General features: G+C 38.5%; 1 protein-coding gene across 15 annotated transcripts in view; it reads left to right on the top strand.

The window, feature by feature from the left end:
* Positions 1-16,841, top strand: part of MAPKAP1 (MAPK associated protein 1) — a 227,585-nt gene that overhangs the window by 37,213 nt on the left and 173,531 nt on the right. For all 15 annotated transcript variants that reach the window (XR_013759712.1, XM_079113808.1, XM_079113807.1 and 12 more), the window contains one exon: positions 4,545-4,693. Coding sequence is in view for 13 of the 15 variants with exons in the window: in XM_079113808.1 (XP_078969934.1) it covers positions 4,545-4,693 (149 nt within the window). In the remaining 2 variants the exon portion in view is untranslated. The remainder of the gene's footprint in view (positions 1-4,544; positions 4,694-16,841) is intronic.

Below are 16,841 nucleotides of genomic sequence, written 5' to 3'. Positions count from 1 at the left end.
AGATTAGAATTCTAGTAATATTATTGGGTCAAGGGTAAGTGTAGATGTGTTTTTTATTTCTTGATATTGCCAAATTCCCTTTCATAGGACTTTTGCTATTTTGCATTTCTATTTGTATATAGTGTCTGTTTCTTCATAGCCTCAAACTTTTAGATTTGTGCCAATCTGATAGATATGAAATGATATTTCAGTATAGTTTTAATTTGCGTATTTTAAATTATCAATGTGGTTAAGTATCTTTCCATTTGTTTAACTTAGTATGTCTCATCATCCTATATTGAATTAAAAACCTGAGTCTTTTTAAAAAGTTTAAAATTTTTTCGTTGTAGATGAACACAAGACTTTTATTTATTTATTTTTATGTGGTGCTGAGGATGGAACCCAGTGCCTCACACGTGCTAGGCAGGCGCTCTGCCCCTGAGCCACAACCCCTGAAAACTTAAGTGTTAGTGGGTTAAGAGCCATTTGCATTTCTCTTTTTGTGGACATTTCTTATTTCTTGTTTATTTTTCTATAGGGATGTTGGTTAGTGTCTTCTCTACTTTAAGAATCTATATATTAGGAATTTAATCTTTATTCTTTTCTAGATTATAATTTTTCTTTTAACTATTTTTTTTTTCTCATACTAAAGTTTTTTATTATATGGTCAAATTTGTCAGTTTTTTAAAAAAAATTCTGAAGTTTGTAGCTTTTTTGTTTTGTGATACTGGAGGTTGAACCCAGGGCCTTGCACATGCTAGACAGTCTACATTTCGGCTAATGTAGCCTTTATTTGAAGAGACTTAAATTGTGACATGTGGGGAAGAGATGGGGAACACCTGAGGGGACAAGGGCAGAGACAGAACGGCCAGTGCGAAGGTGAATGCTATAATTCTGCTTTAGTAGCTGTAGAAGTGGCACTGTCTTTTGAAGAATCTGCTGATGGGTAGGACGTGGGCTATGAGAAAGAAGGCAGAACAACTCCCATGTTTTTGGCCTAACAGGATTGAATTGCCCTCTACTGAGAAAGGGAAGATTGTGGGAGGGATAGGTTTGGAAGAAGATTGAAAGTTTGGTTATGGACATGTAAAGTTGAGATTCCTAGTGGACACTCAAGTGGAGGTGTGAAGGAGAAAGCTGCATATGTGAGTGTGTAATTTTAGGGAGTGTATAGGGCCAGAAATAATCATTTGTGAAGTCACCAGCATTCCTTTTTTAAGGTATGCTTTACATATGTGCTTTACATATGTGTACAGATATGTAAATACAGATATGTACAAATACATAGTTCAATGACTGTCAACAAACATGTACACCTATGTGAGTAGCATCCTAATCAGTATAGAGCAATTCTCTTGTCTCACAAAGTTCCCTGGTGCCCTTTTATAATCAGTATTCCCCAGAGGCAACCATTATTCTAATTTACATTACTACAATTTAGTTTCCCTCTTGTATATGGTATTTAAAAACACAAGGTTGAAGAAGATCACTCTGGTTGTGAATGTAGAGAGAAGAGACCAGGCACGGAGCCCTGGAGAATGTTAGTGATCCAGGGGGCCAGGAAGGAATCAGCAAGAGGACTGGGAGGAGCAGCCTGAGAAAGCCATTTGGAGTCCTGGGAAGCAAGTGAGGAAAGGGTTTAAAAAGGAAGGAGTGGGGAACAGCGACAAATGCTGCCAAGAGATCTGGTGAGATGGGGAATAAAAATTGATTGATAGATTTTGCAACAAGGGGATTATTGGTGACCTCCATGAAAGCTGCTGTGGTGGAGTGGCATGGCCTGAACACCTGAGTGGAGTGGATCGAGTGAATGGGCTGAGAGGGACTGTGTAGCAGGAATATAGACCACCGCTGTGAGAAAAAGAGGGTATTAACTGGAAGTGGGGGAGCTGGGGATGGAGGAGGGTGTTTTTGTGTTTGTGGTGCTGGGAATTGAATTCAGGGCCTGGCTCATGCTAGGCAAGTGCTCTACTCCCGAGCTGCACGCCCGCCAGGATTTGTTTTTTCATGAGCAGCAGTGCTTCCAGTATTTTTGTGTGGTCATGTGACTAAACCAGTAAGAGGACAAATTGACAGTGGAATAGAGATAGGAGAGAATTGCTGGAGTGATGTCTTTGGGTTGGCAGAAGTGTCCTGGGGAGGGGCTGGCTTGAGAGAGAGGCACAGGCAGTTCGCCCGTGGTAATAGTGGCAGAGGCAGAAGGAGGCCAGGCGGGAGCAAGCGAAAGTTCTCTTTGGCTGTTTGCAAGGGAGAAAGGGTGAGGCTGTGTCGGAGGCTGAGGAGAGCAGTCCCTCTGAATTAGTCTGAGAATGGAAGAGTTTGTATAGCATCACCTTACATCTAACCGGCTCCTGACAAAGGTTGTGTCCCTTCCCTAAGTTCCTTATGTTTTCTGTTCCTCAGTTTCCTCATGGAGCCAGTATCCTTGGTTCTGTGAGCACGAAGGTGAGACCACACATATCATTGTTCCTGCCCATTGTAGGTGTAATAATAAATAATAAAGGATCATTTTTGTTTTCTCAAGTGTAGGTGTAAATTGTTATTAGTTGACAGGTAGAGAAGTACTTTCAATATTTAAAATATCACTTTAATCTACTTATGATCTAAAACCTTTTCAGATATGTATTTAATGTACTAATTGTGCTTATATATTCAGAATTTAAAATTGAATCATATTTTTAAAAAGATTTATAGTAGTCCCTCCTTATCCACAGTTTTGCTTTCCATGGCTTCAGTTACCAGTGGTAACCTTGGTCTGAAAATATTAAATGGAAAATTCTAGAAATAATTCACATTTTAAATAATTTATTAAAGGACATTGTTAAAGTTGTTTTATCATTAGTTAATTGTGGTTAGTCCTACCATGCCTAATTTAAAATTAAACTTTATCAGAGGTATGTGTTTATGGGGAAAAACAGTACAGTTATATGTTGCTTAACTGTCTGAGGTATATTCTGAGAGAGTTGTTGTTAGACCATTTTGTTCTTGGGTGAACATTATAGAATGTAGTTACCTAAACTAAGATGGCTATGTTGCTAGGTGATACAGTCTTATGGAACCATCATTGTACATGTTGTTGACTGGAAATGTTATGTGGTGCATGATTATTGATAGGGTCTGGTACTATATGTACCTTAGTAAGTTCAGGTAACCACTGAGGGTCTTGAAATGTTTCTTCTATATAAACATTTTCTTCTGATTTGTTGCTTATATCTATAGTGAGTCATTTGATAAATTTTCCTCTACTATCTGTTAAAAGGGAAGATTAGTTACATAATTTAAAAAGTTTTGACTATTTCAGAGTTGTGTTGCTCTCTCTTGCTTTACTTTGATTATGCTCAAGAGTGGAATATGGTTGAACCTGTTCATTGCAGATTTGAAGATCTCAGATTGCTTTATTGAAAAAAAGTATCCAGGAGCCGTGGCACAGGCCTATAAACTCAGCAATTCAGGAGACTGTGCCAGAGGATCTCACGTTCAAGACCAGTCTTGGAAACTTATAAGACCCTGTCTCAAAACAGAAAGGAATGAGGTTGTAGCTTAGTGATAGAGTGCCCCTAGGTTCAATTCCCAGTACTGTAATAATTAATTAATTAATTGATTTATAATTAATTAAGTATTGACAGTTTCTAATATAGACAAAATGTGAAAGTACAACAATCTCCATGTGCTTGCTAACTACCACCTTGATCAATATTCAGATTACTTCAGAAAATTAAATGATGCTAGAGTAGATACAGAAGTGACTAGTCTTGATTCACTAATGAATAAGAGCTGAAAATTCTGATTTAATAATAATTTCTTCAATCATTATTCTTTCATTCATGCAACAAAATTTATTGAGGGTATGCTTTGTTCTGTAGTGCTTAGTTGATACAGAGCTTCAGTTGAATGCAAATTCCAGCTCTGCTACTTACTAGCTGTGTGGCCCAGGGCTCATCAAAGTATTCTAAGTTTGTCTCCACTTTGACAAAATTGACATAGTGCAAGGATCTACTTCATGGGCTTGTTATGAGAATTAATGAGATACATTGGCTTGCACGATAAATGCTAATTGCAAATATCCTTTCTCTCTTTTCTTCATTTTTGTCAGCCAGATTTTGTGCTGGGTGTCATTTTAAAGGTTAAGATGTGGATCTTACCTTGAAGAACTAGAATTCTAAGATCACATAGCATTAGAGCCAGGAGAGATCTTCAGGATTATCTAGTTTGACAAACCTGGAGACGTTTAGTGAATTGTCCAGATCACATAGTTTCCTCTTGGTGGTAAAACCAGGACAAAGCTGTGTACTAGCTGTGAATGCTTTCTTATGGAATGACTGTTCTCTTGCTTTGTCTGACTCAACCCTCTTCCTTAAACCCTAGGCCTTCTAAATTGATAGTCCTGGCCTGCATGTTTTCAGTGTTCTATCTTTTCTGTGTCTAAACTTGGAAGTATATGTGAGGCTTTCTGCATACATCAGACTAGAACGTGAGATTCTAAGGAAGACTTTGTAGGGAAGACGGACAGGCTGTTTCTCTGTGTGTAATCACAAGGATGTTTTTGTCTTTCTCTTGTATCACAGCCCAGGAATTAAAGTCACTGTTTGAAAAAAAATCACTCAAAGAGAAGCCTCCAAGTTCTGGAAAGCAGTCCATATTATCTGTACGCCTGGAGCAGTGTCCTTTGCAGCTGAATAATCCCTTTAATGAATATTCCAAATTTGATGGCAAGGTAAGCAAAACAATTTTTGTCCCTTTAAACATAGAAGTACGACCGGGCATGGTGTCGCACGCCTGAAATGCCATTCACTCAGGAGGCTGACAGGAGGATCTCAAATTCAAAGCCAGCTTCAACAAAAACAAGGCACTAAGCAACTCAGTGAGACCCTGCCTCTAAATAAAATCAAAATAGGACTGGGAATATGGCTGAGTGGTCAGGTGCCCCTGAGTTCAATCCCTGGTTCCCCCCACCCACTACCTCCACCCCCTGCAAAAAAAAAAAAAAAAATAGAAGTATAATTGAATGGAGTTGTTGATATTGTTATTCTAGATTTAGGGTTTCAAAAATGCCTCAGTGATTATAAAAATGTCACTCACAGGTTCTAAGATCATAGGTATAGAAAGGTAAGAGTTTGAGCTTAATGTTGATTCCATAGTAATGTGTTCGGGAGGATTAAAACATAATGGTGCTGAGATTCTCTCTATATATACATATAGATGTCTCAGGACTGTTTTATTCTTCCTCAGTACATACACACACATTTTATATTTTTTTTTTTGGTACTGGGAATTGAAGTCCTGTACGCTTGACCACTGAGTCACATCCCCAGCCCTGATTTTTGTATTTCATTTAGACACAGGGTCTCACTGAGTTGCTTCACCTCACTTTTGCTGAGACTGGCTTTGAACTCGAGATCTTCCTTCCTCGGCCTCCCGAGCTGCTGGGATTATAGGCGTGCTCCACTGCACCTGGCTCATATTTTTTCTTTTATTTTTGGTACCGATGGTTTAACCCAGGGGTGATGTACCATTAATTAACATCCTTAGCCCCCCCCCCTTTTTTTTTTGAGAGTGTCTTGCTTATTTCAGGTTCCAGGCTGACCTCAAACTTGCAATCTTCCTGCCCCCGCCTCCCTAGTTGCTGTGATTACAGGTGTGTACCACTGCACCTGGCTTATATATTTCATTTTCTTTCTTTTTTTGTAATACTGAAATAGTGGTAGAGGGATGCTCTACCATTGAGCTACATCCCCAGCTTTTTATTTTTCTTTGAGACATTGAGATAGGGGCTCACTAAGTTTCTGAGGTTGACCTCAAACTTGTAATCCTCCTGGCTCAGCTTCCCAAATTGCTAGGATTACAGATATGCAGTGCCATGCCGGGCACACATACATATTTTAGAGAGGGAGGAATATGTGTGTGCCTGTGTGCGTGTGTGTGTATAACTTTGTTTTATCTCCTAAGTATACTTGAGGGTTTGGGCTAGTTGGATTGAAATTAATCAAGGTCGCTAATTGTATTTGGGAACCTTGAAAGTGGTTCTGGGAGGCAATTTGCATTGTTTTGTCTGATTCTTCATTATGCAGAAATTATTGAAGTTTGAGCTTCCTTTCAAAATTCTAGGCTATTGCTTTGCATTTCAATATTTCACAGAGTGAGGGTCCTGTTTGGCACCTGCTATGGAGGATGACTTTATTTTTTCTGGGTTCATTCTATCAGATTGCTGTTTAAAAATAATGTTATTTTTGTTTTTGAAAAATGGCCACTTTTCCAGGAGGACCCTGGTTCCATGTGCTGTGCCCCGCTCTCTCCCTGCGCATTCCCTGCTATCCTGTACCCCTGTGCTGAACTGAGTGGGGCCTTTTTCAGGAGAAGTAGCTGTTGAATTTTAAATTTATTGCCATTATATTTGCTGCCTGGCAGTAGTGTGTGTGGGGGGGCCTGAATGATAGCTTGTTGCCTGGAGGGGTTGTGTACAATTTGTCTTTTTTAAACACCATTGCAATTAATAAACATACATTTTTGCTTATGTTTGCATTTTTCTTATTCACAAGCTCCTTCTGTTGGTAATCATATTTGAGCAGAGAGGTTTTCTCTTGGAACATTTTACCTCAAGACACTTCAGCCTGTTTCTGTAGGTTGAAGTAAGCAAGCATGGTGGCCAGCTGGTGAAATGGTTACGTTTGTAGGGGAGGAGCAAGACCTAGAAACAAAACATATAAATACCATAAAGATTAGGCATTTCCTCCGGAAAACATCTGAAAGCACTTTTAGTCAGTTGTAGGTAGTATTGCTGTGAAGCTTCTTCTTTGCCTGCCTGTGCTTCCTTCTGTCCTATGGAATGTGGGGAAGAGAAGGAGTGACCCCCAGTGATGAGAATGTCAGCCTCAGGAAATGTCGAGTTGAGCTGCACAGGATTTAAAAAATATGTATATGATTATTATAATTCATTCATTCAGATATGTGAGAAGTTGTTTTTTGGGATTAGGAGAAGCTACTGGAATTTATTTGCTTCAGTTGCCCGATACCATCTCATTGTTGAAGGATGTAATTGCTAGAATTATTAATGTGTGATAATGCTTTCATACCAAGAAAATAGCATAGACCTTTAAAAATATTACATTCTAGGCAGGCGTGGTAGCACATGCCTCTAATCCCAGCAACTCTGGAGGCTGAGGCAGGAGGATCATGAGTTCAAAGCCAACCTCAGCAATTTAGCGAGGCCCTAAGCAACTCAGTGAGACCCTATCTCTAAATAAATTACAGAAAAGGGCTGGGGATGTGGCTCAGTAGTTGAGTGCCCCTGAGTTCAATCCCTGGTACCAAAAAAAAAAAAAAAAAAAAAATTACATTCTAGAATTAAGAAAGAAAGAAAGAAAAAATATATATATATATTTCAGTTGTTGATGGACCTTTATTTTGTTCATTTATTTATATGTGGTGCTGAGAATGGAACCCAATGTCCCATATATGCTAGGTGAGTGTTCTACTACTGAGCCACAATTCTAGCCCTCTAAAATTTTTCTTATACCATTAGACTTTATTATTTTATTGAGTTTGGATTCATGAAAGGTTTTTAACTTTATTTGGTGGTATCTCATGTCTAACTTGTGAAGTGCCAGGAAGAAATTTTTTTAAAAATGAAGCCATGGGGCTTAGCAATGGAACTCTTGCCTCCCATGTGTGAGGCACTGGGTTTGATCCTCAGCACCACATAAAAATAAATAAATAAATAAAATAAAGGTATTGTATCCATCTAAAGTAAAAATATTTCAAAAAATGAAGCCATTTCCTCAATCACAAAGGAATTATTTTTGTTAGATGTGTGTTTGCACTTTAAGATTCTGCCTTTGTCATAGTAGGCCTTTTTGTAATCTACAAAGGATGTGAGCTCGGAGCAGTCACTATTACACATTGATTAAGAAAGATTTATATATTGATAAGTCTATCTTGAGATGTGATGCTATTTTATTATTATCTTATATATTACAAGTTGCTAAAATACAATTAAACCCTTGTTTTCATCTATTACTTAATATCGATGCATTTGGCAGATATGTAATGAAAGTGGCTAATATTTGAAGGATATTATACTGTACATATGAAATTAGTCTTTCCTTATCTTTGTGAAATGCATCAATATGATATTCAATGACATCTCAATGATTAATAGAGAATTATACTTGAGTCAAGCCTTTTTGTAACCTAGAAATTAAGATGACTATTCAAATAACACCTCAAAATGATCAAATTAGCATTTTGTGATTGCATAATAATGGGATTGTAGTAGTTATAACAGCGCCATGGCTGCCTCTAGAGTTAAGATCATGTCAACCCCTTGATAATAAAGCCTTTTCCGTGTGAGTCGACTTTAATAATTTCCAGATTGATTCTTCCCATAAATCATCTGACGTTTAGCACTAAATTTTTGTTACTGTTGTAACTTAAAATTATTTTATTTTTATTCAGCTCATATTTAAGAAATGAAATGAGTGTCTTGTTTTAATGATTCAACACTTGTCATTAGAACTCCATTCTTTTTCCCTCAAATGTAAGGGTTTTCCATGTATTTTGATGCATATATATATAAGTATATATATACACACACACACACACACAGACACACATAATACATACATGCATACATATGCATTAAATTTTTTTTCCTGCAAAGATTTGTTAAAGCCACTAAAATATGTACAGTTTTTTACCCTACAAATATTCACACTGCTTTTCTTGGGAATAATACTGGCCTTATTTACATAATTAACTGAGTTGCCTAGGTCTCTTGGGTAAATAGTACATAATTGGGGAGAGAAGGGAACTGGGAAGAGTTTGGGGTCTAATTAAATATGCTAAAAAACTACTTAATTATGTATTTCCTCAAGAGACTAGCTGCTGTGAAATCCTTAAAACTAAGCTATCGTTAGATTTGAAAAAAGGATTTTGTTTTTGGTATGGTTTTACAATTGTAGTTAAAGCAGCCACATCTAGTGTCCTGTACAGTTTGTACAAACTGGATTGTTCGTTTTAATGAGTCTAAGGGTACGCAACTCTCTCAACTTTTGTGCCAGATTAAAATAATTTTTTGCGTATATTCAAGTAATTTTTGGTTTCTGTAGCTGGTTAATAATTTATAATTTTTTTGTGGTTATTATGTTTCTGTTATTTCTTTGGCAAAATGATGATGCTGCCTGTGATTTATTCTAGATTTTTGGATTAAGTCATTTACTGAACGTTTGAAAGAAGTCCCAGGCCTACTGCAAGGGATGCTTGGGTCAGATGAGTCAAAGGAGGCTTTCGGGCATCTGCCTGAATTCTTTGGCACAGTTCAGAACGGGACCTCTGAATAGCTTCATTAACAAAACAAAACCTCTATTCTAGAAGTTGAGACAATCATAAAACTTACTGCCCCAGTCTTTCTGATTTCACCCCAAGTGGGAAATCATGGTCAGCTTGGGAAGTGCTCTGAGGAGATGAGGGAGTGGCTGGGCTGACCGCAGTAAACTCGCAGCTCTGGCCCTAAGCCACCAGGACGTGGCGATTGTCGCTGTTCCTCCACCTCTTTCAAGTATTTCACTTTGAAGAGGTGACTCTAACTCTTGCCCTTCCAAGCAGTAGCTCCTGTTTGAGAAGCTTTTGCTAGCAGAGCATCACTTCTGGTCAGTTTGCAAATACTGTTATCAGCATTAGATCATGAGAAGTTCAAGTATCCATTTCCTGTCTGTACACTTACTTAGAGATGGTACAGATTAGAAGTTGTATCATCTCAGTCAGTTTTTTTCCTCCTATTGACCTGTTTCTTTACCTCTGTGAAGAGATGACCTCACTAGGCAGATGAGACCGTCAAATAGTGTAATGCTAGGATAAAGCGACTCAGCACTGTGAGACGTGGTGTAATTTAATAGTGTAGTTAACAAGATGACTTACTCTAAGACCTCAGTTTGCATTCTGAAGATACCACTTTTGGTGAACCCGTAGGCTAGTTACTTAATCTCATGAAGCTTAGTGGGGGTTTGCGACACATTACCCTAAAATATGGCACTTTGGGTTATTGACTATTATAAACTGAAGGAATTTTAAAAATGGCAGGAAGGACTCTTTGACCTTCCCCTGCCCTTCTCCCCTGAAGCAGGTCACCAGATCCTCGAGTGATGGGTGTTTTCCTGTGCCTGAGGAAAGGAGCCTCCTTATCTCTGAAGGTGGAGGATGCAGAGAGGAATCTAAAAGAACAGGCCTAGCTCAGTTTCCCCTTGTTGACTGCATTTGTCTCATGCCTTTTGTTGTATTTTCCAACGACTTTTTACTTTCCATCATACCTAGGATAAAAATGCTCAGGTTAAGTATTCCTTGGGGTCTTCATTTTATTATGACGGCTCCATATTATGTAAAATTTATGTTGAATAAATTTGGATGCTTTTGTCTTATTAATCTGTTTCTTTTTACAAAGGACTAAGCCAAGAACTTAGCAGGATAGAAGGAAAAGATATTTTTCCTCCATTACCAGCTGTAGTCCTCACAGCAGAACGAAAGGATGATGGTGTATCTTCCTCCTGAGGACCAAATGCCGTGAGGCCTCTGTAGCAGGATGTGCAGCTCACAGGAGGCACTCATAAATACCCTTGTGTTGCTTCTGTCTCTTCATGGGAGGCAGCCGTGTGCTTCTTTATGTTTTTGAGAGGATATGGTGAGAGAAACCTGCTCTTAAAACTAAAGTAGTTTAGAATAGTGTTCCATAGCATAGAATAGAGCACAAGAAGCTCAGGAGTCCAGTAACATTTTGACAAGTAATTACTTTTATTCGGCAGTGGCTATTTTTTAAACATAGCTGAGAAGATAGTTGCTTGGCAATTAATAATAAAATTTAAATATCTTACCTACTTGACTAAGCTAAATACAAGGGAAACTACTTTACAAGGGGAATGTTTGCCTTGACAAGTGCTTAAAAAAAGCAGAACCAGTTCTGGTTCATATAGACAACTGTGACTTTGATTGTGTTAACTTGTTAGAAAGTAACCACTTCTCTGTTAGAAACTGTTTTAACAGGGAAACTGCAGAGAGCATGGGGGAAGGGATAATTCATGAGTGCTAATTGCTTGGCTGTTAATTTTCATAAGTGTTGATAGAAGCAGTTCCTTAAATTAAACTTTGTTTAAAATGTATCAGGGGAAATATTCCACAATGTCGAGCCTGAAGTGAAAATTAATATGAATGCTGTGGCAATTAACACATACTGGTTAATAGCTTTTAGCAGCATTTTGGGATGATAGTCCTTAAATACATTTTTGCATGCTGCTCTTGTTTCAGCATTGTTCCAGTCTGTGTCTGGATAATTATGAACAAATGTTTTCTACAATCATTGGCATTAAATAGCTCTCTTCAAAGAAGTTCCTTAAAACTTTGCAGAAAAGCGTAAGGCCACTAAGAAATGTTAGAAACTTAGAAAAGGTCAGTGAATTGAAATCATGTTAAAAAAAAATTACTCAGAGGAGAATGCTCCTTATCTGAACTTGAAAAATTTGCTGTGATCATGGGAATGGTCCCTTCTAATATATTAAGCTACTTTCACTTCAGAATCTTTTTGCCAAAAAATTATAGCCTGGGCTTTTTCGTTGGCTGTGTTTTTCTCTGACACCTTTGTTTATTGCGGCTGAGCAGGGCAGTGGCCTTGAGCCTAAGGGCCTTCTGGCCTTTCTTCCCAGCCTGCCCAGGTGTCATGCTCTCCTCTCTCACTCCCAGGAAACATGACTGAGCGTGAAGTTGGCTACATTAAGACTCAGTTTTGGCGCTGGGATTGTTGGTCATTGGTAGAGCTAGCACATGTGAGGCACTGGGTTCGATCCTCAGCACCACAAAACATAAATAAATAAAATAAAGATATTTTTTCCATCTACAACTTAAAAAAAAAAAGACTCAGATTTAGCTGGGTGTGTTAGTGAATGCTTATAATTCCAGTGGCTTGGGAAACTGAGACAAGAGGATTGCAAGTTCAAAGCAAACCTCAGCATCTTAGCGAGACACTGTCTCAAAAAATAAGAAGGGCAGGGGAATGTAACTCAATGGTTAAGTGCCTCTGGATTCAGTCCCTGGTACAAAAAAAAAAAAGACTTAGTTTTACCCCATCCCCACACCGTAAGGAGTTCATAGTTAGTGCCCTATAAGAGACACATCCATGGTGACTGTGTGTTTTGAATTGTGAGCTGTTTCTCTCTTCCACTGACTTTTTTTTTTTGACTGCTCTTTATTATAGAGTGTAAAAACAGTTATCAGCCTTAAAAACCTAGTTTAGTAATTTTCCTGCTTGCATATAAGAAACTAATCCATCTTTCATCATTAATTCATGAGTGTAAACTTTTGTAGTTTTTTTTTATTTTAATTAAAAATCATAAATTTACATAGGGCAGTGTTGTTTGATTCATTCTGTCCACTGACTTTTTAAAAAGGTACTTTCATACCTTTTTAAATAAAGAAGAGTGAAGTACCAACATTAGCTTTGCAGTTAATATCTTGGCTACTTATCCGTAACTATGATTTGCTAGTTTTCCTTTTCATAAGCCAGTTTTCTTTATTCCTAAAAGAAGATATTAGCTATTCACTACCCTTTTACGCATCATATAAAAGGGGAATTGTATACTAATAGAAGGATCAAATTCACTAAATATATCTTTTAATGAGATTATTTGCCCTTTTTTTCATATTCTGCTCTTCCTGTTGCTCAACATTATACTGAAAATTCTCAGGGAAGACCTTGAGATTTCTGTCTGTATTCAAAGTGAGTAAAATAGGATTCTTACAACAAAAGAAAATGTTTTAGCATCCTACTTTGATGTTCAGTACTCCATGCTGAATTATTCTTGTTATTTTTTTGTCCCCCCTTTCTTTTTTGTGCTGGGGACGCAGGGCCTCATGTGTTCTAAGCACTGTACCACTGAGCTACACCCCTGTTCAGTGCTGAATTCTTAAAGCTAGCTTGTTAAACTTTGAGCTTTCTGTTTAGTTGCCATTTCCATAGTTTGTTTTGAGCCTTGCCAGTCTTTGGTGGCTTCTTTTGGTCATGAACCATCTTCCAGAAATTTTCATTAGAGGTAGAATTCACTGTTGATTTAAAGGTTTTTTAAATATGGCAGAATTTTGCTGTAGAGAAGAAAACGTTAGGCTGGATTAAAATTCTAACTTTGCTGTTTTCTTATTTCGTGATGTTAGTCAAATAACTTTGCCTCTTTGAGCCTATTTTTATGTGTATAAAATGAGATTAATGATACCTTAACATGTTTTGAGGAGCCAGGCACAATGTCATGTATACGTAATTCCAGCTACTCTGAAGGCTGGAGAATCATGAGCTTGAGCCGAGCCTTGGCAATTTAGCAAGATCCTGTCTCCATTAAAAAAAAAAAAAAAAAAAAAAAAAGGATGTTGTGAGAATTTAATGAAGATGAGAAAGGCATATATTGCAAAATGCTGAGCACATGACCAGAGCTGAGAGACTATTAGTTTCCCTTCTTTTTACCACATTGCCAGCTGCTTAATTCATATTTAGTGAGGGCCTCCTGTGTATCAGGTACTATATATTAAGTTCTGGATGCAGTGATAAGCAAATACAGAACTGGTTTCTGACCTCATGGAAAGCTTCTAACCTCATGGAACTTCTTCCCTTGGTGGGAAATAAAAATGGAATATGGTCACCAAGTGAAATACCAAATTCGAGTCGTAATACAGCTGTACAGCTACAGCAAAGCACAGGAGAGGTACTCGGTACCTCGAGAGCATATTATAGGAGCCTCTGTTCTCTTCTGGGGGGCTCAGGCTCGTATTCCTGTAAAGGTGACTCTTGACCTGAAAACTCAAGGATGAATAAGAGTTGGCTAAGTGAAGGGTGAAGGGAAATGATGTACAGAGGGCCTGAGGCAAGGGCAGCTTGACAGTTTCGAGGAATGGAAAGAAGGCTGTGTGACTAGTGCCCCAGTGGTAGGGTAGATAATGGTGAAGTTCCAGGACCTGACCAGTATGGCTGAGAGAAGTGTTCTTAACCTCAAAACATTGAGAAGTCCTGAACAAATTCAACTGGAGAGGTGAGGTTAACAGATTTGTTTGTGTATGTGTTTTATGGTGCTAGGAACGGAAGCCAGGGCCTCGAGTGCACTAGGCCAGTGGAACAGCCTCTCAGATTTGTGTTTCATAAGGCTCACTGGGGCTGCGCTGAACAGAGTACACTTGAGAAGGGTTTGCGAGGATAGCAAGACCAAGAAACCTTTCACAAAGATCTGAGTATGAGAGAGCAGTAATTTGGTCTTGCTTGTTAGTGATGGAAATGGGTGGGTGGATGAATTCAAGAGACACTTAGTAGGCAAAAGTGGTAGGGTTTGATAATTTGTATGTAGGGAAATGAGGTAGTGGTTGCTAGGATGATTTCCTGGTCAAATTCTAGCTTGCAGATCTGGATGGATAATGATTCTGTACCATTCCTGTGTTAGGAAGCACTGAAAGAGGACCAGCAATGAGGTGAACACTGTGGGCTGGTTTGGGTCTGTTGACTGCAGATCACAGGCTGTTACCATGTCACTGAAGACACTGTATGTTTTCTTGTTTGATTTGTATTTGGGGAATGTGAGGCACTGTGCTCTGGGATGAGAGTGGGCTGGGAACCCAGAGCCTCTTCTAGATGTGTTGTCTTCTCTGATAATGGGACTGTGCTCTCAGATGCCCAGTCCAACTCACCAGGCCATTAAGAGGAGAAAATCAGAGTAATTTTAATCACTTTTTTTGGTTTTGATCTTTTCTTGAGAGAGTAATTTTAAATGAGGCAGATTTCAAGTATCATTTAAGAAAATATATTTATTAAATTATTATTATTATTATCATTACTTTTTATCATTACTTTTTGTACTGGGAATTGAACCACCCTGGGACACTTTTTCACTGCACCACATCCCCAGCCCTTTTATTTTGAGATGGGGTCTTACTAAGTTGCTGAGGGCTTTGCTGAGTTGCTGAGGCTGACTAAACTTGCGATCCTCCTGCCTCAGCCTCCTGAGTTGCTGGGATTACAGGTGTGTGCCACCATGCCCAGCTTGTTGATTATAATTCTTAGTGGTTAGTGGCCTAAGAAGTAAAGCATGTTTTTGTTATATGTCCATATTTTTGTTATAACAAGATTGCTGTTGTATCACTGCCTTCTCCTTAGCTAATTAATTACCAGGTTGGTTGAGGAAATCTGCTAGGAATGAACATCAAGCACTGAGGTCCTAGGAAAAGCCTAGGAGACAGCTTGTATGGGTGTGGTGAGACCCCAGGAGGGCAGGGTCTTACGCTCTGCCTCATCCTGGGGTGCCTTACCCTGCATGATTTTTCATTACAGAGATTTTCTTCTATGATTGAGGCCCTTGTTTTACTATCTTGAAGACCCCACTCTAGAGAAGGTAACAACCTAGGATCACCCAGCTGGACAAGAGAACCCAGGCGTCTAATTTTAGAGATTTCAATTTTCATAAAAAAATTTTTTTTTGTGGTTGTAGATGGACAGACTTCCTTTATTTTATTTGTTTATTTTTATGTGGTGCTGAGGATCAAACCCAGTACTTCACACATGCTAGGCAAGTGCTCTGCCACTGAGCTGCAACCCCAGCCCAATTTTCATTTTTTAATGACATTCCTATGCACAAAATAGAAACTTGATTTCCAGGACTGGAAGGCCATGTGGTAGAAGAAACACATACATGAGAGTTTGGCCTGATTGTGCCATTCTTTCCTTGGGAGTTGGGACATCTCATCATCTCATCTATGAACCTTGGTTTCTGCATATTTAGAATGAAGAATTTGGCTTTGGTTTTAAGGTTCCATAGTTTTGTGATCAGGTAGGTGATTGACAGCAGTGACAGATAGAAGGGTTATAGATGGGAATTTTGAACTCTTGAAGAATTAATCTTTTAAGTATATATTGCCACTTTCTTTTTTTTAATTTTTTTTTTTTTTTTTTTAGTTTTAGATGAACATAACACCTTTTATTTTATTCATTTGTCTTTATATGGTGCTGAGGATTGAACCTAGGGCCTCACACGTGCTAGGCAAGCACTTACCACTGAACTAGAACCCAGCCTGCCACTTTCTTTTAATTCTCACAACAAAACTGTGATATAGGTTATGTATTTCTGTTTTACAGATGAGGAAGCAGGCTGCAAGAAGGTAAGTGATTTGCTCCAGGAGATTCCACTAGCATGTGGCAGAGCTGGTATTTAATGCCTTTTTCCTTATGCCAGCACCATAACTCTCTGTCCTGTACTCTCTTATGTTCATTGTTACGAAAAAACAAAACACTGCTAATAGTTGAAAATTTTTCAGAATTTGTGAACAAATGTTTTTCCTTTACTGGTGAACTAGAAATCTAACAGACTGGTTTAGAGCTTATTGTCAGTTGTGTGGGTTGGTTAAGTTACTGCATCTGTAGTCTCAGTTGCCCAACATATAAAAAAGAACAAGACTGGGACTGGGAAGGAGGAATGCTTAAACCCATAGAATCTGGTATATGCCCCACAAAAGTTCATTTCCATTGATCTTTATGGTATGTAATGTGGATTAATTCTTACACATCCATATATCCATCCATCCATCAAATCATTTCCTGAACACCCACACTGTACTGGCTCATTCTAAATGCTGGCTGCATAGCAGGATCTGATAAATTAGATGTGGCTAACTGCCCAACTCAAAGACAGGGGTAGCCATGTAGCCATCAAGTAGAGGAACCACAAGTCACGTGCAGGATTGTGCCTAATGCTGAGGACAGACCCGAGAACAATACATTGTAGAGTAAATGTGATAGGTATTGTCATAGAGATCAGTATGGAAGATTCTAGGGGTATGGAGGCAGCAGTGACCTATAGTAG

Source organism: Sciurus vulgaris, assembly GCF_902686455.1.
Source record: "Sciurus vulgaris genome assembly, chromosome: 15".
NCBI lineage: Eukaryota > Metazoa > Chordata > Mammalia > Rodentia > Sciuridae > Sciurus > Sciurus vulgaris.
The sequence above is the reverse complement of the archived record's forward strand: the minus strand, read 5'-3'. Positions and strand labels throughout refer to the sequence as shown.